General features: G+C 38.8%; 1 protein-coding gene across 1 annotated transcript in view; it reads left to right on the top strand.

Moving 5' to 3' along the window:
* CPED1 (cadherin-like and PC-esterase domain containing 1) overlaps nt 1–23040 on the top strand; it is a 330870-nt gene that overhangs the window by 291946 nt on the left and 15884 nt on the right. The window contains exons 11-15 of the mRNA XM_012652732.1: nt 937–1073; nt 13590–13810; nt 14058–14159; nt 14579–14666; nt 18985–19131. Of these exons, the coding sequence (XP_012508186.1) occupies nt 937–1073; nt 13590–13810; nt 14058–14159; nt 14579–14666; nt 18985–19131 (695 nt within the window). The remainder of the gene's footprint in view (nt 1–936; nt 1074–13589; nt 13811–14057; nt 14160–14578; nt 14667–18984; nt 19132–23040) is intronic.

Raw genomic sequence — 23040 nt, 5'->3', positions numbered from 1 at the left:
TTTGTTTCTATAGTGTGTTATGTCCACACGCCATTTCTGAAAAGATGAGAAAAGAAACAGCATAGAATTATTTCTTGATGTTTTTCTAGTGAATTGTTAATGGAGCCATTCACACTAAAAGCAGAAGCATTTTGAATGTGTTATTTTATCAATAAAAATACAAAATATCTTAAATGTACAGAAAATATTCATTTGTTTTATAAACATTTACTAAAGCTTATGATGGACTTTCTGCTTGAACTCTGTTAGTCACAAAAGGTGAACACAATATTGTGACTTTGCTAGGTTTTTTAAATACATTGTTCCATTACATCCTCACACCAGTCATGTAGAACAGTACATACCTCATCTAAATTAAAGAAGAAATTGAGGTGACAACTAGAAAGAGGTGAAAAGATTCATACCCAAAAGGCCATTAATCAAATCAAGGAAAAATACTTAGTCTTACAAATAATAAATTATCAGTATACTGAAGTACTTGTATCTTAAATCTCTTGAGAGTGGCAAATATACCTATTATTGGATTGATAACCTAAGCATGTGTTAGCCTAATAAATATTTGAGGCCAACTGCTAATTTTGGGGGCTCCCAATCTACTTTGGTCCTATTCAAGTACCTAATATGCTGTTTCAAAATAAGTAATGATTGAGTAGTACCTGATCACTTAGGGTTTTTAAAAATGAGCATATGGTTTCATGGAATAGAGCTCATATTTGATTTCAGCATGAAATGTGTGATTTCAGAACATTACTCCATGTTGCTATTCTGTTTGATTGGCAGGAGGCCATGCATTGCTCCATTGGATGTAGATGATAAGAATGGTCTTCTTACCGTAGTTTCTGTAATGGTGTGCCATAGCTGAATTCTAAAGTTACTCGCAAACTATAATTTCACCAGTGGAAACTGAACCAAAGTAAGTGTTGCCATCTATTCCAGGCCAGTGGATTGTGCCGTGCCTTAGTTGTTCCGACAACAGGACCTGTGACTGGAGAGAAATAACTTGGCAGCCCCACAACTGCCAATATGGTGTCCTAACTAAGCCTCAACTGCAGCAGTGCTTGGGAGGAAGGAAGGTAAGTTCTGGATCCAGTGGGAGAAGGCTTTAATTTATGCCACCTGCAACACTAAAAGTCACACAGTTGTATCTACTAGACCAATTCTGCTCTTTCACTCTGTGGAGGATAACTAACTGAATACAATTTGGTTTTTTGAATCATGTGTAGATGTTATTGTAGAAGAGCCTTAACAATTCTTGCTCCAAATATTCAATTTTCTCCAAATAAGTCTATTTGACAGATGGAGTTTATTAAAGTAATGTCCTTTGCTGACCCAATTCCACGCTGTTTTCTCAGCATAAATTGGTAGGAGCTTGCCATGTCAACTGACAGTTGGCAGTTGAGAGCAGCTGGCCTTGTGGACTGCAGCTCTGGCAGGCACTGCTGTTAAAACAGACATCTGTAGCTCAGCACAAGAAATCAAAGGTCCTGCATGCAAGACTCACTTCTAGAACTTACCAAGTGCATGGCATTGTTTTTACACACTAACCTTGCTCATCTTCTTTCACATTCCTGGGCAGGTCTCACATGGACCTCACTAGGCTGACTTTTCCTTTAGTGAGGCTTCTAAGCTGATTTCTTGGACATGCAGTGTCTTCTTGCTAGGCATGTTCTGGCTAGGTAGAGTCTGGCAGAACTCTCGGACATGCGAAATGGGCACATAGACTGAGATGCTTGGTTAACATCAAGTAAGTAATCCTTAACCAGATTGTCAAAGTGCTTTTTATTAAATGGACATTTCCTTATACACTGTAAGCTCTTATACATAAGCAAGATTTCAAAAGTTGATTTTTATAAAGCTCTATTAATGCATATAGGAAAAAGCACCAGATGGAATGCATGCCAAATCCTCTACTAGCAACTAGTTTTAGGAGGATGATGGGGGCAGGGCAGGAAGATGGACAACTTCTTCAAGGTGATTTCAGAATAAATGTTCCAATTATCACGATTGAGAATATCTCTAAAGATAAAGCAGCAGCATTAGTTACTTTTAAAAGGGAAGGAAAGAAAACAATCTTTTAAAAACTTATGTTGCTATTAATATTATTAACTAAGCATTGATTCTGTATGAGGAACGGTGCTCCTAACTTTCTTACACTTTAAATCCCACCAGACTATAAGCTTCCTGAGGGCAGGGAATGTGTTTGATTTCACTGCCATAACCTCACTGCTGAGCACAATTTTTTTTTTTTTATTTCAGCAAATTATGGGTGTACAGATGTTTAGGTTACGTGTGTTGCCCTTGGTTCCCCCACCCCCGAAGTCCGTGTTTCAAATATGTCCATCCTTCGGGTAGTGCGCATTGCACTCCTTGTGTATACAGATACCCGTCCCCTCTGAGCACAATTTTTGATACATAATAGTCAATAAATAGTTGCTGAGTAAATGAATAAATTAAAATCTTGTCTTTCCTAGTCACAGCTGAGGTAGATATTATTTTATCTGTTTTTTACTTAAGAAAATTAAAGGTCAGAGAGATTGTGTAATTCACTGGTGATCATTCGCGTGTGGGAGTCGCTACTACTCTGGCATCTTTAACCACCAACTTGGACAATCCAACCTCCATATCCTAGAAATGTTACACTGGGAGCAATGACAATAGTTGTTGCCACAACAGCCAAACTTCTCGAAACTCAGATTATCCTTCTGACCTCAGGATTTAGAGTGTTCAGGAAAATTCCAAGAAGATGTCACAGTCTATTAACCTGAAAAGCAATAGATGTTCATTTCAGTTCATCACTGAATTCCATGGCTTTGGACATGAACGTCATATTTCTCAGGCTCATTTTCTTCAGCTGTAAAATAAGAAGCATATATGATCTAACCCTCTGCAGTAGAGTAATCAATTTTGTAAAAAGAGAAAGATCTTCTTCTCTGTATGTCTTAGCTCTGGCTACTATAACAAAATAGTAGACTGGGTGGCTTCAACAACAAATATTTATTTCTCACAGTTCTGGAGGCTGGGGAGTTCGAGATTGGGGTGCCAGCATGGTCGGGATCTGGCAAGGGACCTCTTCTGGTTTCTGTTGGCTGCCTTTTTGCTGTGTTGTCACATGGCGGGGAGAGAGGAAGAGCTTTAGTCTCTTCCTCTTCTTTTAAGGATACTAATCCCATCATGTGGGCTCCACTCTCATGACCTTATCTAAACATAATGAACCTCCCAAAGGCCCCACCTCTTAGAATAGTATCACATTGGGGATTAGGGTTTCAGCATTTGAATTTTGAGGGGATGTAAATATTTCAGTTCCATAACATTGTCTTTACTAATTTCAAGGCTGATTATTAGCAATTCTACAAAGTAATGGTTAAAAAAAAGAAAAAAAGGAAGGTACTTTTCCTACCTGTTAGCAACAGAGAGAGGGGCGGATATTGCAAAGTCTGAAAATAAAGGTCCATGTTCAGATGAAGAACCCTCAGCTAGCTGGCTGCACAGCAGAGACTTACCTTTGTGGCTTTCCTAGTCCTGAGGCGCCCTCCAGACCTGCATGCTCAGAAACTCAAATTTGCCAGCACATTGCCAATGGTCCTGCAGAATCTGATTTGTTTACCAGGATGCCAGTTTATTCTATATGCTACAGAGAATCATTGTCCATTTTTAACAGAGAATTGGCAAAACCAGAATTAGATCATCCCACAGCAATATGGAGACTACCTAGGGAAAGGAAGAAATGGATACTAGGACAGCTGTTTAATAGGAAAATCCCAACATGCAACATCAAAGATGGAGGGCAAGTATAGACTATGTATAGCATAATCCCACTGATGTAAAAATTGAATCATGCATACATACAAACATGCTTACAGACACAGAAAATTTCTGGAAGTAACAAGCAGTTAAGAATGATTACATAGGGGGAGGGGAGTGGAAGGAGGTAGGATGCAAAGTAAAAATGCAGGCCCCTGTGTTCAAAAATTATTACGTTTCAAGACAGTAGCAAAGCAATAAACTAAGCACAGGACCCTCAAAGCACAGGGCCCCACAAGACTGCCCAGGTCATGTGCCCAGTAAGCCAGATTCAGTAGTTAAGCATAGTTGGTGAAGTGTGAAGAGATCTTTTTAAATATTTCTGTATGATTTTCATTTTTACAATGTGTGAGCATTTTTTTTCCTTAATCTAAAAATCTGTCTTTTGAAAGGTTGTATAAATCAGAGACAGTGGAAATGCAAAGAAGGGAGAGCCTGAGAAAGAGATTTTATATTCAGAATCACAGGACTTGGTAATATACAGTCAGGTGCATGTACTTATATGCCACGCAAAGCAGAGATAATTGTGTAAACATTCACAGTTACAGCTATGATGTAGCACTTATTTTAAGAAAGCTCCGTTTATCAATAGGAGTAGCTAAACAAAAGATGCTCCTAATACATCTATTTCTCACTTTCCGTGGGAATAACAAAAATATACAAAGTGATCCTGTAATTCTTATCTTTCATTACTAAGACAAATAAGTTCTCATCCTACCCAGAATTTCCTATAATCGCCATTCCATTCCAAATACAAATAAATATTAAAGCATAACAATTATAAAAATAGAAAAACCATGTAAATATTTTGTTTAAACACATTATATACTGATATTTTCTTGCCTCTCTTCCTACCATGTCAGATTCAAGAAAAGAAACATGTTATTTGAGCAACATTATATGGAAATTCACTTCACATATGTATAAGGATAGGAAGGTAATACCGGAGTAGCACGAGCCTCAGATGGGCAATCAGGAAGTCTGAGCTACTGTTCTGATTCCATTAGATGAAGTGATTTTTTATTCATCACATCCATCAGATTAACTCTGCTGCCCCTTATCAGAAATCTTATAATATCAGTTATCCCTAATATGTTACCCCAGAGTAAAGTCCAGCTGATCACTTAACAAAGTTAAGTTCTGAATACTTTTTATAACTTTTGTCATATCGTATCGTTCATTTATTCATTTAACATTTGTAGAACCGAGTATCTGTTCCAGGAGTGTGAAACATGTAAAGTAGGGACATACCTAAACACACAGTTTCTAATGGTATAGTAGCTTCCCGAACACTTTCAATTTTATGTAAAATTCAGAGTTTTAACAGTGAGGACCCAGAAGTTTCACTTTTGCAACAAATAAGTAGTTCAAACATAGTGTGCTACAAAAACCAGAACTTTATTTTCAGCCTAATCACATCCCGGCAAACTTCCACTTGGGAGCATGTTAAACTGAGTTATCTTTCTCCAAAGAATCAAATTAAAAGGTGATAGAATTTGACTGGGCCACTGAGAATTATTGGCAAGTTAGACCTTCAAATAGTGTTCTGCTTTCTTTAGAATCTCCAAGTAGTAATTTCTCTCTGTTGAATTTCCTTGTGCTGTCATTAGGACCTTTTCATTGTTTTTCTACTGTTTCACGTGAATGCCAAGACTATACTTAAAAATACAAACCCACCTGTAGGAAAGGAACAAGACACAAATCAGTGGAGACTTGGAAAGGGGTTCAAGCTTCCAGTAACTTGTCAGGAACCTAACCACACTTAATGGCCTGGGTGTGAGCAGGACTTACTTTCTCATCTCAGTCATTTGCATTTATTTCAGCAACGTGAATAGACTCTTAGGTAGAAAGATGGAGTAAGCTTCCTCCTTGGAGCATTTGTATAATCCATTTCTGTGGCAAACATAGGCGTATGGAGGGCAGGTAAATGCGGGACCTCTTTTAAATTCTAAATTGATCCAAATATGATTTACTTCATTATAGGCTTTTGTTTATGTGTGTTGGTTTTGTGATTATATAATTGTGTCGAATTACAGCAAAATCAACTGAAGAAAAACAAGCTATGTTTTCAATTTTACTTTCACACATTTCTCTAAATGGATACCCACTTCTTACTTAATAAACTCTCAATGGAACATTTATAAAAACTTTTCAGGCCGGGTGTGGTGGCTCACGCCTGTAATCCTAGCACTCTGGGAGGCCAAGGCAGGCGGATTGTTTGAGCTCAGGAGTTCGAGACCAGCCTGAGCAAGAGCGAGACCCTGTCTCTACTACAAAATAGAAAGAAATTAATCAGACAGCTAAAAATATGTATAAAAAAAAAAATTAGCCGGGCATGGTGGCACATGCCTGTAGTCCCAGCTACTCGGGAGGCTGAGGCAGGAGGATTGCTTGAGCCCAGGAGTATGAGGTTGCTGTGAGCTAGGCTGACGCCACGGCACTCACTCTAGCCAGGGCAACAGAGTGAGACTCTGTCTCAAAAAAAAAAAAAAAAAAAAAAACTTTTCAGTACATAACTTGATAATCATAGCGTGAAATATATAGGAAGTAGTTTAGAAATATGATAATCAAATTTACAACTGAAAAAACTTAGGAGCCTTACCCAACTGAATTAAACAAGCTTTTATTTTGTTTGTCAGTTGAAAACAGTTCAGAATTTAAACCAGTAATAAAATATCTGAGAGAAGAGTGCAATTAAGAAAGGGAAATATAAAAAGGCAATATTTACGGAAAGTACTTAAACTCAGCTGTTAAAACAGGAAATGTAAGTTAAATTTTTAAGTAATGTTTGTAAGTTAAATAGTGTCTTGGACTTAAAGGTGTTTAAAGTTTTGAAGTGTGGCTAATTTATAATAATATGTTCTCACTAATATGTGAATTCCATTACGGTTACATAATTCATTGTTGCCTGTCAGTTTCAATAAATAGGGATGGATGAAAGGAGAGGAGTGTAGTCACTCTCACCAGGGAAGAATGACTTGCACATGATCCCCTCCTTCAGCATTCAACAAATACAACAACGGTCCAGATGAAATGGCAGTACAGGAAAAGAATTTTGCTCCAAGCAGCTAAAAGATCTATGTCTAGGCGATGTTATATAGTTGCTTGCTTTCCTTTTTTACTACACTTTGTGTCTGAGAATCATTTGCCTAAGTGTCAATCTTACATTTGTTTTTGACCCCAGACAGAAATTGAGCTGCTCCTCTATAGCCGATTTAATTAAAATGCATGATTGGAAAACATCCGTCGTAACCATATCGCATTTCACAGAGAGACGCTTTGTTGAACTAGATTTTCATCATGACCTACATATCATTAGCCATCTGATCAGTCTCAGCCTCATGTTACAGCTGAATTACCCCTCGCATCATTTAGAAATGGGTGTTTATCTTATGAGATCAGTGATTTTCAACTTTGGGGCTCATCAGAATCACTGTAGAGCTTTCTAAACACATGGCCTAGGCTTGGCCCTGAACTAGATGTAATGAATGAGACTCCTCCTCACCTCACTTTCATTCCCTTTATTTATACCAATGGGACAGCTCTGCAGTAAGTAGGCAGTCCCTAGACTGGCAGTCCCTGGACGTTAGCTCCTGCTGCACTCCTATATAACTTCCCCTTTTGGAAGGTTCCAGTGGCTTCCCCTTAGCTGGGCTGAGTCTTGTGTCGGCATCTACATGCATTTTATTGGCTCCAAAGAAATACTCCCACTTCTGTAAATTCTGAAGATAGAACCTATGCAGGAGTAAAGCAAGAGAGGAGGGAAATGATTTTTTAAAAAATTTTCTTTTCTTGTCTATTAATCCTACATACACCCAATTCTTTCCCTACCTCAATAGATCAGAAGGATCTGAGACACTGACAAGCTGCAGAGAGTTTATTACCTTTGTATTGACTCAACCCAGAGAGCCACCTAATCTTCCCTTTTCATTTCTTTATAACTATTTGCTAACTGTGTCCTGGTTACTTTTGGTGACAACAGAAAGGAGGTTATGGATTAAAATATTTACGTGTCTAAGTATTATCATTGTTAGTTCATTCATGACGAAATAAAATGGGATAAAAATCATTTCATTGTACATTTAAATCAAAAATTCCCAAAGTCTTGGTTGCATTTTCACCAATAAATGATATTTCTTGCTGTTATTTGTCCCAGGAAACCAGTTCCATAAGACTAGAAATCCTTTTATGCATCACATGGATTATAAATTTAGGCTTTCATATACTTCCCACTTTTGCTAATTCATAGAAGGAAAAATACGAATTTAGGGCTTAGTTTTTCCCCGGGAAGACTTAGCAGATAGGGGAATGTGGGAGAGACTAGGTAAGTGTTCATCCAACTGAATTTCTCTTCTTCCTGGTACACGGCTTAGCTATATTTCTCAGTCTCCCTGAAATTAAGTGTGTGGCCATGAGACTGAATTCTAACCAATGAAATGTGGTCAGCAGTGACGTGGCCAGCTTCTAGGGCTGGCTCATAGGAAACCCATAGAAAGGCTGGCGCTTTCCCGCTTCCCTCAGCTGGATATCAATGTCTAGAAAGTTCTTAGAAGCCATAACTGAAGAAGACACAGTCCAATCATCCTAGGACCCTGAATGACCCCCCGTCTCCGCACCCCTACACATAAACCTGCCTGTAACCACCTGGACTATTTTCCTGAGAGAGAAATAAACTTTAATTGTATTTGAGCCATTACACATTTTGGGGCTCTATTTGTTACAGCACTTAGCCTATCTTACCTAATACGTAGACTATGATGTGGAGAAATTGGAAATCAAAATAAAGATAATTAACCTGTTTCATCATTTTTTAATAAGCCTACTTTTAAAGAAGCTCCAAGCTTTTGGAGAGCCTAGAAATGTGATGTGCTTTTAGGTCCTATGGTCCATGATGGTGTGAAAAAGAGTGGGACATATACCAGCCCCTATAGACATGGCGGTGGCTCTCACTGCTTGTAGAGTTCTGGGAATCGAACAGATGCAAAACTCTTCCAAACACAACTTTCCCTCCAGCTGATGAGCTGAGATCCAGCTTCTCATGACTCATCCAAAGCACATCTCCAGAGATCACCTGATGGAGGCAGGCTTACCTCACCGTATCACAGGACCAGAAAGGAGATACAATTCAACTTCTGGAATAAAGTTGCTACAGGAATCCAAAATATTATTGGTATTAGTCCTGTGATGAGTTTGTTTAACCAGTGTGTAATCCTGACTCTCTTAAAGCATTGTTCTCCATGAATAGAAATAGTTTATTCAAGTTAATTAGTACTACATGAATTTTCAAAGTGTTTTTAAACAGAATAGATTTATTGTTGTTGTTCTGCTGTTGCTTCTGCTGCCTTTAGCTTTTTTCTTTATCATAAAAAGCCAATATATGTGCCTTTTAACAAATACAAATGAGTAAAAAGAACAAACTGTCATGACATCGCCATTTCAAGATAATCATGACTAATTTTCCAGGACCTTTTCTATACAACTACAGATTTTACATTTATAAAAATGCAATCATTATTTATATTCTAATTGTAATCACCTTTTTGTGAAAGTTAACATGAAATCTTCCCCATTACAGTATATTCATATTATAATATCATTATTTAAAAATGAAAAGTCAAGTATATGTTTATACCTTAATATAGTCAATCAACCATTTGTTCTTAAGCATTTGTGCTGCTTCCAATTCATTTTGCTTTTAAAATATCTTTTGATAGACATCCTTAAATATTTTCTAGACATGAAATTCCTTGAAAATACTACCAATTTATATATACAACAGCAAAGTTTCCATCCACTCGTTTAACAAATGAGAACCATTCTGTTCACTGGAAATTCAATAGTTAAAAACAAAAGACAAAAAATCCTACCTTCGTGGTGCTTACATAGTATTATAGTATGCAGGAAGCTTTGTTTTCCTGAATTTGTAGTTATCAGAGGGCTTTTACAATCTTTGCAACTTTGGGAGGAAGGAAACTTAGTTATTTTAATACTTTATTACTAAAGTTGATTATTTGTATAAATGCTTATTGGCTATTTGTATTTAATGATCACATTTTTTCCTCTTTGAATGCTTATACCAACCAATACCTGTGTATGCTAGCGTAAGGCAGTTTTCACAGGAGGAAGAGTTGTTTATAAATTGTAAGGCAAGTTGTAAATACTTGTAATGACAATTTAGGCCTTTTAAAATAGAAGTTGTCATTTAAAACAAATAATTTACAAATTTCCTTTATAAAACTTCACCAATTCTGAATGGTCTAAAAGATATAAAGATTGAATATGAATCCAATGACTGAAAAGACCCACTCTTTAATTCTTGACACTATTTTTTAATTGCATGTTGTGCACTTAAAAGGGCTAACATTTTGAAGTTAGAAATCTTTTAGCCAGGGATGCCAATGAATCTCTTACAAAAATTCCTTCACCAACAGTGCACTCAATCTTAAAATTACCAATGCATTTTCATTGTAATTATATTTTATCATTTCCATCTTTCATGAGTGGAAAGGCACTAGGATAAAATAATCTAGAAAATAGTCGTCCAAGAGGTGTGTCTACCAGATTCAAAAATGCTATTGCAATCAAGAGGAACTTGAGCAAACGACGATGGTGATGCTTCCTCTTCACGTCCATGTAGCTCTTGCTCACTAATCAGCAATGCAGACAGCCAGGACGTGTTCTGAGAGTGTTGGTTTGCTCAGGATGGCAATCTCTCTTCCAGTGCTCCATCTGGAGCTTCAGTTTCTCTGGCAACTCTTCAAATCCTGCTGGGGGTCAGAAGCAGGGTTGGTAAAGGGTAGAGAGACTGCTGTGACTTAGATATATCCTATCTTCTCCGACATTTTCTCTGGACGAGTTAATGAATTTGATGCACCTAGCAAGGCACTGCAAGGTGCACTGGAAGCACTCAGAAACACTATTTGCCTTTCCTGTGCCTTAATGCCAGCTCACATCCATTGTGTGCTTACTGTTGCCAGGAATAAGTATTCAAGATCTATTTAAGTCCCCTAAGGTGGCGCTGTTATCCCCATTTTACATGTAAGGAAATAATTCTTGGAGAGGCAGATAGCTTGTCTGAAACTGTCAAGTTAATAAATAACAGTTCCTAAGAAATCTGAAACAGGGCTGTTTTGCCTCTGACATGCTTTGGTGGGCTGCATCTTCATATTACAACTGCATAGAAGAGACTGGAGATCTAGTTTTGTCGTTGTTTTCTCTCAGTAACATACAGCTACTTTGATTTTTTGAAAACCTCTGTATCTCTATTAGCTCACAATACGGACATCTAGTGACCTTACTGGCTACCTGGAGATACTCCAGGAAGAACTGGACCTTGATACTGAAATGAAAAGAAACTACAATAAAAACACATAGTGGTGATTTAATTTAAAAGGCAGATCTCAAAGGTCCTTTACTAATATTCAGTATTACGGACTGAATTGTATCCCCTCTGCCAAATTCATATGTTGGAGTTCTAACCCCACTACCTTAGAATGGGTCTGTATTTAGAAATAGGGCCTTTGAAGGGGTGTTTCAGGTAAAATGAGGTCCTATGGGTGGGGCCTAGCTCATCCAGTATGATTCGGGTCTTTAAAGAAGAGGAGATTAGAACCCAGACCCACATGGAGGAAAGACCCACATGAAGACAGAGAGAAGACTGCCATCTCCAAGCCAGAGAGGGCCTCAAAAGCAACCAACCCTGCTGACTCCTTGATCTTGGACTTCTAGCCTCCAGAAATGTGAGAAAATAAATTCCTGTTGTTGAAACCACCCAGTCTGTAGTACTTTGTTATAGCAGCCCTAGTAAACTAGGATACAAATGGAATTCGATAATTGGTAGTATCTGAAATTAAAAGCTTTCCTGATTATTCAAGTTTCCTCTAAAAATAAAAAATCTAGGCCAGAAAAACAAGCTGAAATAGTTACAGGTCGAATCTAGTAAGAAGAAATTCAAGTTATTTCACAAATTATTTTATTGTACTGGAATTTTATTGCTCTAAATGGAACCCGACTGAGAGGATCAGTGCCTGGGGCCCTGACATCTTGTTATTCAGTTTAGCTCAGCAATGCTTATGGTAACAGTTTTTGATCTAAAGGCAAATTACAGCAGCTTTCTGGATTCCTTCGCACAGCTTACTGTAGAAAGAGTAAACCTTTGCAGTGTTTTACTAAATTCACTATATATGAACAAATATAGAAGTACCTGAGAAATGATGACAATTCCTGCTGTTAAAATTGGAAGAAAATACGTATATGACTAATGGAAAGAGAAATCTCAGAAGAAAAAGAAAAAAAAAAAAGAACAAATTAAATCTTATCCAAAAACATTAAAAGGGATTGTCTGTGACAAGAGTCCCTTTGAGTTTTAATTCATTAAATATTTTTAAAGTGCATGCTTAGCATTACATACTATAGGGGAAGTTAAAATTAGAAATTGACCTCAAATACTTCTTCATAGGATATGAGAAAAAAGACAAAGACACAAATAGCCATAATTTCATGTAGACTTTGGTAAAATCTGTAATGGAAGTAAAAATGTAATGAAATCACAGAGGACAGAGAAAGTATTAAATAGTTCTGACTAGGGGCACGGGATGAGACCTGTTGGTAGAGGCGGCATTCACATCGGGTCTGGAGGTTGACGAGTGGGGCTGCGGTGGGAGGAACGCTCAAGGCAGATGGATTAACACAAGGAAAAACAGATGTTGCGTGCAAATCATGTTCAGTGAAAAAGTAGGAGTCTGACATGCTTACACGAAGGGAAGCACTGAGAGGATGGAGCCATTGACCCCGCGCTTGGAGTCAAAGGACTGGGTTTGAATCCGGGGTTCACCATTTACTAGATTTAAGCCCTCGTTATTCCTGAGCTTCGAATTCCTGATCTGGGAAAAGGAGCCTAAGGGTTCAAACCTCGCAACTGTGAGGATTAAAAGGTAATACTCTGTATGAAATCTCCACCTAGCCAAGCCTGGTATGTGATAAAAATTCAGCTAATAAATGTTAGCTGAACCTAAGTGGTTTAGATGTGATTCTGTAGGAAACAAGGAGCCAATGGTTTTTAAACATGTAAATAAAATGACCAGAACTAGACACTTGGAAATTCATCCCAGCAATGTGGTGTGTAGCATGAATGAGAATGCAGCCATTGTGCAAGAAGGAAGACCCAGCAGGACCCAGCGCGGAGGCGGCAACAGCCTGAAGCAGGGCTGTGCTGGTGGAGACAGGAAGGAGGTGATAGGGGTGAGAGACTTCCTTGGAGAGCAAATGACACGGGGATATGCACCCTGGGACATTGACTGCTGTTAGATTCTGAAAATTAGATTCTGGTCCTGTGGCTCTTTTCTCAAGTAGACATGACCTCTATTGAGCGACCTCTGTGGATTTTCAGTATCAAATCTATAAAATAAAGAGATTGGAAAATTCCTAAGTATTCCTAGAGCACTATGAAATACCTCATGCCTATTTGAATCAATAAGACTTGTTAAGCTGATTAGATGAAAAGGTGAAAAGCATAAAGGGAGATGGAGAAATTGAAGATAATATAAAGGAAAAAGCTGTAAACATGACTTAGTGTTTCAGTGGATGATGGCATTCCTGGGAATACGGAAGAGAGGAAACTGAACAGGTTTGGGGGAGAATGTGATGAATGTTATTTCTAACAATCGGAAAGTCTGTCCTTCAAACAATTAACTAGTTATGAATAGTCACAAAATTAGTTATTTTAAACTATCTCCTGTACCATGTAAACATCAGATTTGGAAACAAATATTTTTCTCTTTAATTTATAGATTCTTTTCATTGGAGATTCAACCAACAGAGGGATCATGTACTACCTGATCGAAAGACTGAATGAAACGTTGCAGGAATGGCAGAAGGTGCATGGCACTAAATTCTATCGCAACGTCAATGGTGGGAAGACTGTTATCAGTTATTCCTACTATCCTCAGTTCTGGATAAGCCCTTCATTGAGACCAACATTTGAAGAAGCCCTTGAACATCTTTTACAAAGGTACAATGGAGCAGTTATGAACGACACAATGCCACAATGTACTCTGGAGGTCATAACTGCTCACTGTGTAGCAAATGTGCTGAAAAGCTTGCATACCAAGTAATGTGGCTGAAAATGAGTTGGAAATTATAAGAGGGTCCTGTGATCAGGATGCCAGATATGGTTCAATGAAATGTGAGGCAATGCAGTCACAATGTTTACCATCTGTTTTAAGGCAACATGTGTTGTTTTTCTTCCTGGATTTCAGATCACGTCCCCTAGAGAATACTGGCCAGACTGTATTGGTTGTTGGGGGTGTTCAGTGGCTTAATTCCAATCACCTGCAAATTATTCACAAGGTTTTGAAGAGGTAAATTTCTGCAACAATAAATGTCATTTGTCTTCTAAGTCACAAAAAGTTAGTATTGATGTTACTGAGTTTTATCCAGATTTTATTTAAAGAACAACTTGTAATTCAGAATTAAGTACTTAAAGTCCAGTTTAAAATATTTCAAAATCCTTTGGTATCCAATTACAATGTGGCTCTTTGGTATCCAAATTTACATTTACCACAGATCAAAACATGTCCAGTGACATATAAAATTCTATCCTAAAAAAAAAAACAAAAAAAACCCCTAATATATATCAAATCTATAAAATGGAAATTTAGTCTTATATGCCAATTATCACATTTTTTAAAAAATTCCACTATATTTGTTTACATAAACAAGAAACATCTAGAAATGTAATTGAGATTAATGACTTTAGAATTCTGATTATTTCATTCAGGGAAAATTTACTCAATATCCTAGTGATCATCAAAACTTTGGGAATTGGATTTCATCTGCCAGTGGACGGAGTGCATTTCCTAACACAGGTAAGCCCATTTCCTCTGGGCTGTGTGAACTTCATGGTTCCTATAAGGATCCCTGCTGGAAGAAGACACAAAAAGCACTCTATAATATTGAGCAACCTTCACAAAAATCAAAGGAGATGATATACTAAGGATTATGATCCCAAATCAATTATTTCTGGAGACAAGAAGACCATAGCCCACAGTGTGTTGTAAATAATGCATTGAGTTCATAAAAGGAGAAAGGGGGTGCCAAACTATGCAAAACGATAGAACAGAGGGGTATATGAGGGAGACTATGCTTTCAGTCTCCGTTACCCCACCAATGTTGCACAGACCTTTAAAGGCTATATAGAAAGGCTTTCCTTTCTTCAGGTTCATGCTGAAACCACAAATGAAACTGTCATTATCAATGAGTCCTTTGGGAAAGAGTGGTCTTTTTGAAGATGATTTCTGACTGATTGCTTTAAAAAAAAATCATCTTTGAAGTAGTATCATTGGTTTTTCCTCTGGTAGGATATTCACAAATGAAAGGAGTTAGGGCCTCTGACCAGTTCTTATAGAAGACAGTAAATTAGTCTCAGCATTGAATAGGAGTCTCAGAAAAGAAAAGAAAGACAACATCTGTAGGGAAGAGAACCAGCTGCTCTTGCTGAAGTGCGGAGAGTTTGGGAGCAGCCGGGAGTTGGTGTGTAATTGCAGAGTCACGGCTCAGGATAGCACTGGGAACTGGGAGAGAGGAAGCTGTCCATTTAATATGTAAGAGGTTGAGATATATTTTTGTGTCTGTGTTGCACGCTCCTAGCTTTGCCCAGCACAGAACACACAACCTTTCCCCCGCCTTTCTCAGAACTTTATCTGCCTGGACATCTACCGGATCTTCTCTGATGCAAAAATAGGAGAATTGGCAGAAAGTGGCCAAAGTAAAGCCTCCAAATTCATCATCTTGGGGGCAGGAGGGGTTAAGGTAGTTTAAAATGAGTTGAGGTATTTAACATCTGGGGTAGCTGGAGGGTTTAAGACTATTTAGGATCAAGAGATGGAAGCTTTGATAATTTTTGCTATGGGTTAGGAGTTGGATCCCTTTAATGTTATTTGAAGGCTACAGATCAAGACTGTATTTCCATCTCGAGGACTCTGGTAGTTCCACTGGGCCTCTTTGATTGCAGCTTCTCACAGAAACTGGAGTACTGTGGGCCCAGCTTATGTTCATCTCAGTAAATTCTTCTTCGGCACTTACTGTGTGCCGGACACTGTGTTAAACATGATGCCCACAGCACGGGCTTTGGCGGTGCTTACCAGTCTTTTCAAACTGAGTGAGGTCAGAAGGAGAAAAGAAGAGGGGGGCAAAAGAATAGAAAGAAAGAGAGAGAGATAAGAGCAAATGAAGGCAGGAAGCAAATCTGAACTCCTCATCGTGCAGGACTGGCCTTTGCCTTCCTCTGCAGGCTGATCCCTTGGTACCAGCACATACGGACACACGTGCATGCACACACATATGCATGCAGACACATGTGCGTGTGCACACACACACACACACACACCCCACCACCCAGCTCCGTCAGGCTGAGTGTGTTTCAATTTCTCAAGCACAACATGCTCTCAGTCACCTCCAAGCCTTTGAAATCACTGTTCCCTCTTCTTAGAGCCCACTCTCCCACCACATGCTTCCAGTGTTAGCTTAAATGCTATTTCCTCTGAGAAAACTTTCTTGACACTCTAGAATAAGTTGGCTGCTGCTGCCCTGAAGTCCTCACTCATGGTGCTCAGCACCTGTACCCTTTGCTGGTCTGTCTCCCCTGCTAAACAGTAATCTCTATGACAGCAAGGATGTGGGGGTGGGGGAGGGGACTGGCATGGCTCACTTGGTATCCCAAAAGCCAAATAGTTCTCAGCATACAGTAGAACCTCAAAAAATATCTGTGCACAAATGAGTGAGTGATATTTTTTATGATTTGTGTGCTCCCAGATTGCCCCTTCCAGGGGACATTCATTCCCTTGTCCTATTGGTGACTCACCTGAGTCCCACCAAGAATTGTCTTTGCTGCAGAGACTCAACTTGCCCATGCAGGGGTTCCAAGACTCAGGCCCCTTTCCTCACTGTGGGCCACCCCAGCTCTAGAACTGCCAGTGGGACCGGTGAAAGCCTGTGTTGCAAGGGCATTACAGTTCAGCTTCTCACTCTGCCCAATCCTTCTCCCCTTGCTCCCATAGGTGTCGATCCCAAGAGCACTGTCCTATTAGCCTCCTGCATGCAAATTTCCATTTATGAGTCTGTTTCCCACAGAAATGACCCTTCTCTAGAAAACTTTTCTGGAAACAGCTAACTTTTAAAGTTCCAAGTGCCTTCCATAATTAGACACATTAAAATTGAGAAAATTCTCATAACTGGACAAGAAAAACCAACAAACAATACTGAGCATCGCTTTGCATAGACTCTTTGAGTCACAGAGCAAATTTGCATCTGTCTCTTTTCCTCCAGATGTTTTATGAGCCTTTTCTATTCACTACCTTTATTTTGAAGAAAACATTCTTCTTTGAATGTCACACAAAAATAGTCTTGTAAGCACAGTGAAGAAAACAGAAAATTGGACATATTTATGCTACTTCTTTATCCTGCAGTTGGCTTAACAAATGCAAGTAATTATTTGCTTTTTTTACCCAAAAACTTAAAAATTCTTTTTGCCCTTTAGAAAAGGGAAGCGGGAGTGCAATTCCCTCCCTGTGTCAGTTTTTGTTCTCCAAGAAACAGAAACCAAGGTAGGATTAGCCAAATGGGGGGATTTATTAGGAAGACTACCTGGGAAGAATAAAGGGAAGAGTTCAGAAGCAGACAGGAAAAGTTTCAGACCACAGCACCCAATGTGTATCACTCTATCTGTGCCAAATGTCTTTTGAGTGCCTACTATGTCCTGGGGAACTGTGTTTAGCTGTAATATGGAGAGGAAGAAGGATGGATTGGGTAGGAAGAGTGGATTGCAGACCAGTTCTGAGAAAGTCTTGGCCAGGCCAAGAGTCCTGGAGCTACAGTAGTTAGTGGAGTTCTCCTTCCCCATGACAGAGTAGATTTAACTAAAACTCCTGGGACATGGTTTGGGAGGGAGGGAGGAATGTGACCCAAAGTGGCAGCAGCTGGGACCTTCACTCAGTTCTCCTGCTCCCCAAAGCACTCCCCTTCTCTCTTTCCTCACCCCATCCAATTAGCAAACCTCATGCGAGGCTATTCAGGAACCCCCTCTTGAAGCCTCGCTGTCCAGCTGCCACCCTGCCTCTGGAAGAGCTTCTTCTGTGTCTAGTACTAGCCAGAGCCTGGTATATTTACTCCAATGAAGGACTCACTAAATGTTTAAATATCTGTTTCTCCTATTAGAACGCTGTGTCCTAAGATCAGGGACAATGATTTATTTATCTTTGTATTCTTGCCCATCAGCAAGAGCTAAGCAAAAGCAGATGCTAATTAATACTCAAGTGACTAAATGGCTGAGAATCCAAATAGGAGGTAGCATTTGTGATTCCCAAATGTTGATTTTTTTTTTTATTTCAGCATGTTATGGGGGTATAGATGTTTAGGTTACATATGTTGCCCTTGCCCCCCCCTTGCCCCCCTAAGTCCGAGTTTCAAATATGTCCATCCTTCGGGTGGTGCGCATTGCACTCTTTGTGTATGCAAATACCCGTCCCCTCCTCCCTCCTCCCCCCTCCCCTTCCCCCCTGCCCAACATCCAATAGATGTTATTCTTATATGTGCATTTATGTGTTGATCAGTTAATACCAGTTTGATGGTGAGTACATGTGGTGCTTGTCTTTCCATTCTTGGGATACCTCACTTAGTAGAATGCGTTCCAGCTCTATCCAGGAGTATACAAGAGGTGCTATATCACCATTGTTTCACCTGCACCCGAATGTTTATAGCAGCACAATTCACAATTGCAAAGATGTGGAAACAACCCACGTGTCCATCAATACATGAGTGGATTAATAAAATGTGGTATATGTATATCATGGAGTACTATTCAGCTTTAAGAAACCAAATGTTGATTTTTAAATTAAGAATTTTAGATATTTTCATGGGTCTTTGTGGGCAATGAATGTAACTACTTTTTATGGAAGGGAATTCAAAACTATGTGCCACTATAGACTTTATGTACTGCTGTTTTATATATGCATGAATGGTTACATTTATGTTTTGAGTAAAAAAAGTTAGAACAAATCATAAGAAATGCATGTGAGAATCTTTATCTTACAATATGATCAATCCCTGTGAAAAAGAGAACATGTACTTGATTTCTGCCTAAGTTATTAAATGATAAAATAATCCTCATTCTTCTGCTTTGCAATACAGAGTGAAGTACAGAATTTATGGAAAGAAAATTTGATTATTTTGGATACTGCAAAAAAGTATGGCTATGAAGTAGTTGATACGTTCACTATAACAATGGGACGATACAAAGAGTTTCTGCAGGGGAAGTGTGCATGTCATTTCCATGAGGTATTTACGGTGGCTATCTGATTTTCATAGCTTTTTATTTAAAAAAATTTTTTGTTATATCTTTAATTGCATTGTCAGTCTTATTTTACATGAAAAACACGATGTCAGGAGGAGGTTAACTGATGTATTCATCATCACTCAGCCAAGGCGTGTGATAATCACAACTTTGGTTCTATGAAATGAGGTGTTAAAAAATTAATGTTTATTTAGATACTTCAGAACTAGGACCATTGGTCAATGCATGCAGGATGATGAGAACCTAGAAAGTGCTTGCCTTTGCTGATAGACTTCAAGCCTTCTCATTAGAAATTGCTTCCAAAGAAGGTGACAAAAATCTTCACTGGAGGTAGCTTGTAAAAATCCAGTCTATATAATGTGCCAAACTGATGAATGCCCTTCCTCCATCAGCTCATTCAATGCCTAAAGGAGGGCCTGTGTTTTGAGTAGCTTTTTTTTCTTCTCCCCAGGGGTGAAAATGATTTTATTTGTAACTAGTAATTAAATAGGCTTAGCTGATACAGTGATAGCTAAAAACAATCTTATTCTTTTCCCTCCTGTCCTTTCAAACTCCCCCTCTGTGGATTATTTCCTTCCTACCCCTTGAATAAAATCTTAGGTCCCATAACTTTAATGCCACTTTCATATAACAAAAGGTCTCCAATCACTTTCAGGCATAGTAGTATCACTTGAGTGCTAAAATTGTCCAGTCCTGGGTCATAATCACATAAGTCAATCCCCTCCGTCAACTCATGTCTGCCTCAGTCTCAAAAGCCCAATGCAGGAGGCTTCTTTGCTATTTCCTCATCTTGCTTTAATACTCCTCTTCTACCTCTTTCTGCACTGGATCAGAGTGGAGAGGAAATGTTAAGGATAAGAAAGGTCTTACTCGACTGGTGCAGGCATAACCCGGAGATATGCTCTGGGAGTATAGCATGCTACTTCTTTCTTTTTTAAGAGTGCTTCCGTGAACTTCCTTGAAGTCCACTCCCCCACCTGGAACTTTCTGGCCACAACTTCCTTGATAGAGGCAATACCTCTTCTACAACTGGATTCCTTCTTTGGCCCCTTGGTATCCAACTGTCCATCACTCTGTTGGGGGTCATGTTGCCCCTCCAGGCATCCTCTTGGAAAATATTCAGAATAGCACTTAGTTGCTCACATTTGGTCTACAGAAATACTCATGCATGCTTGCTCTGCTGCTGCTGAAAATGCAGTTAATTCCTAATGAAGCCTGCTGTCTCTGCCACCTTAAAGCTAATCCATAGCCAGTTCTAATACTCCAACAGGCATGTGTTCAGCTCTTCAAGTTGATCTCTTGAAGGCCCCTCTCACTTGGTTTAGGGCAAGAATGATGCAACACCCCAAAGGGGAAGAAGACCACAAAGCATTTGGAAAACACACAGAAATTCTGTCTCTTCCTTCTTCTTTGTCACACAAATCTTTTGGCGAGACAATGGTTTGCAAAACTGGATTTTGTCCAGACATTGCTTGGAATATGAGGTTTCTTGGCTAACTGTTGTTCTGCTGTAGGTCGCAGGAGATTCAGCTAAAACTGAGATGGAGAGTGCCTTATTTTATCTTCCTGTCAGATACCAATTCACTCGTTCTTTCCTGCTTGGCTCCTCCTGAAAACCAAGATGCATTCATTGGTGGGTTGACTAGTGAGGTGACAACTAAAGTTTCCTTTAGATTCTTTTTTTCAGCCCTTTGCTGACTGTCAGAATCCCTCTTGGTCCCCAGATTCTTACAAATACCGAAAAAGTTATTGACACTGCATTAGTCCTTCTATATGATTTCCTGATGGATTCACATCATCCTTTTATATGACCAACAGAACTGCATCTCACAGACGTGAGAGCCTGCAGCCACAGTAGAGAACATGACATTTTAAATTTTGATCTAGCAGCTTGAAGTGTGGCCATGCTGCTGTAGAACATATTTTAAGCTGTAGGATACTGCGTGTCTACTAATTTCTTCTACAAGAAAATATAACATCCTTAGAGTCCGTATCCTATTTGCAAAAAGTCAAGACTTACAAACACAAGAGCGGTAGCCATAAAGAGAAAGAAACAATGAACTTGCAACTGAGCCAGCTCAGGATCACAGTTGGCCACAAAAGCAGCCAGTGGTTGCCAAACCCACAGAAAATGGGGACTTTGAAAGACAACATACAGATTGGCTTTTTGGGTATCTTTTATAAAGATCTATTTATGTTTATAGAATGTGTGTTCGATTAGTATTTTGGGGGGAGGGTCTGCTTTTCTTTTTTTGCTTTAGTGCTCTGAAAGTCTAAAAAGGAAATGCCCTTCAATGATTTCCAGCATGGCTCCAATTAAAAGCAGAAGATGCCCTTCCCACACGATTGCATTACGTGTATCTCCTGTCACAACATCAACCAGTTTGCACTAATAGTCATGGAATTTGGAAACCACAAAAAAGGCTCTTTGAACCATCAGCACTAGAATATTGGCACTTAATTATCACAAATAAAAACTCTTCTTAATTTGCATAATAATGATTCAAGCATGTCAGGTAAAACTATTTCATTTATTTGATTTTATATTTTTTGTGAGTAATTATCATGTACAAATTACTTTTCCTTGACTCTGTTTCAAATGCATGCTGTCTTGATGGCAGACCGTAAGGTCTCCCCAAAATTATCTCAGTTGATTTCAGAGTAGTGTTATCTATTTTGAAGTTTTCGTGTTTGAGCTGAAATACGCCACTGGAGCATTTGCCTTTCCAGTTATAACACAGAACTGATAAAATCATCTTTCTCAATGGACTCCCTTCATGATAAAATCTCTAAACTCATTCATTGCTTAGGCATAAGTGTTGCCTAACTCTTAAACAATTTGTAACACTTGTACCTCAGGAAGTCTCTAGAGCTGACACTGACATTTTATAATCTTCCTAAACCATTGCCCATCTTAAATCACTGTCAGCTTATTACTAACAATCAAAAAAATCTAAAACTCCTTATAAAGGGTGGTTTGATGATGAATGTAGCAAGCCAGGAAAAAGCTGACTACTCATCTCATGCAAAATATATTAAGGAGAAGAAATTCTGTTGATAACCTTTTTTTCCTCTGTGTTCATCTTATGAGTCTGGCAAAGAAAGTTTACCATAAAATAATAGCAAGAATTGGAAACAATTGTATTAGAACCATAATAATTCTGGCTTGGGGGCTTTGCATCTTCTGATGTTCTACAAAATTATTCCCACAACAGATTCAAGGATACCTGAGAAAGATTGGTTTAATCATTAACGTAAGATCTTGATGTTTCTTCTTTGGTTTGTGGTCAGAATTCTGTTGTAGACATAACAAACCTGCTTCAGTGAGCACTTACCGCCATAGGTAAGATTAAAGGTCTTGAGGTGTCTCTTTCATCTGTCAAGGCATCGAAAGAGAATATGTTGCCAACACGAATCTATAAACAATTTCCCAACTGGTGTGCATCAATCCTGACTAAAATGTTCCAGCTGATTAGAAAAGCAGGTGTTTCTTTTCATTGGTGAAAATGGAATTTTATTTTCCCAATATTTACACAGGACAACAAACAGGATCCAGGTAGCTCTTGCCCAAGGGAGGTTTTGGATCATGCGTTTAGTTATGTGGCAAACTTCTCCTGTGAACAAGCTAAGACTTGGAAAGGATACGATAATATTATCAGCCCAAACCTGGCTGAAGAAGGGGCAAATCCACAACCAATTGTTATGTGATTATTAATTGCTTTAGTAGGTTGTATAAACCTTATATAATATTTTCCTTTTTTGGCAAATGCAGCTACAGCTTTTGATTCATTCAACAAAAACCATCTGTCATCACTGCCCAGCACTAATACCAGCAGGTTTTCTTTGATTCTGGCACCATGGAAAGAAAAAAAGAAGGGAGTTTCAGTTCTTTG

The sequence above is a fragment of the Propithecus coquereli genome, unplaced genomic scaffold, assembly GCF_000956105.1.
Source record: "Propithecus coquereli isolate 6110/MARCELLA unplaced genomic scaffold, Pcoq_1.0 Scaffold4, whole genome shotgun sequence".
NCBI classification, from domain to species: domain Eukaryota; kingdom Metazoa; phylum Chordata; class Mammalia; order Primates; family Indriidae; genus Propithecus; species Propithecus coquereli.
Note: the sequence above shows the minus strand (reverse complement) of the source record. Positions and strands in the feature narration are given on the sequence as shown.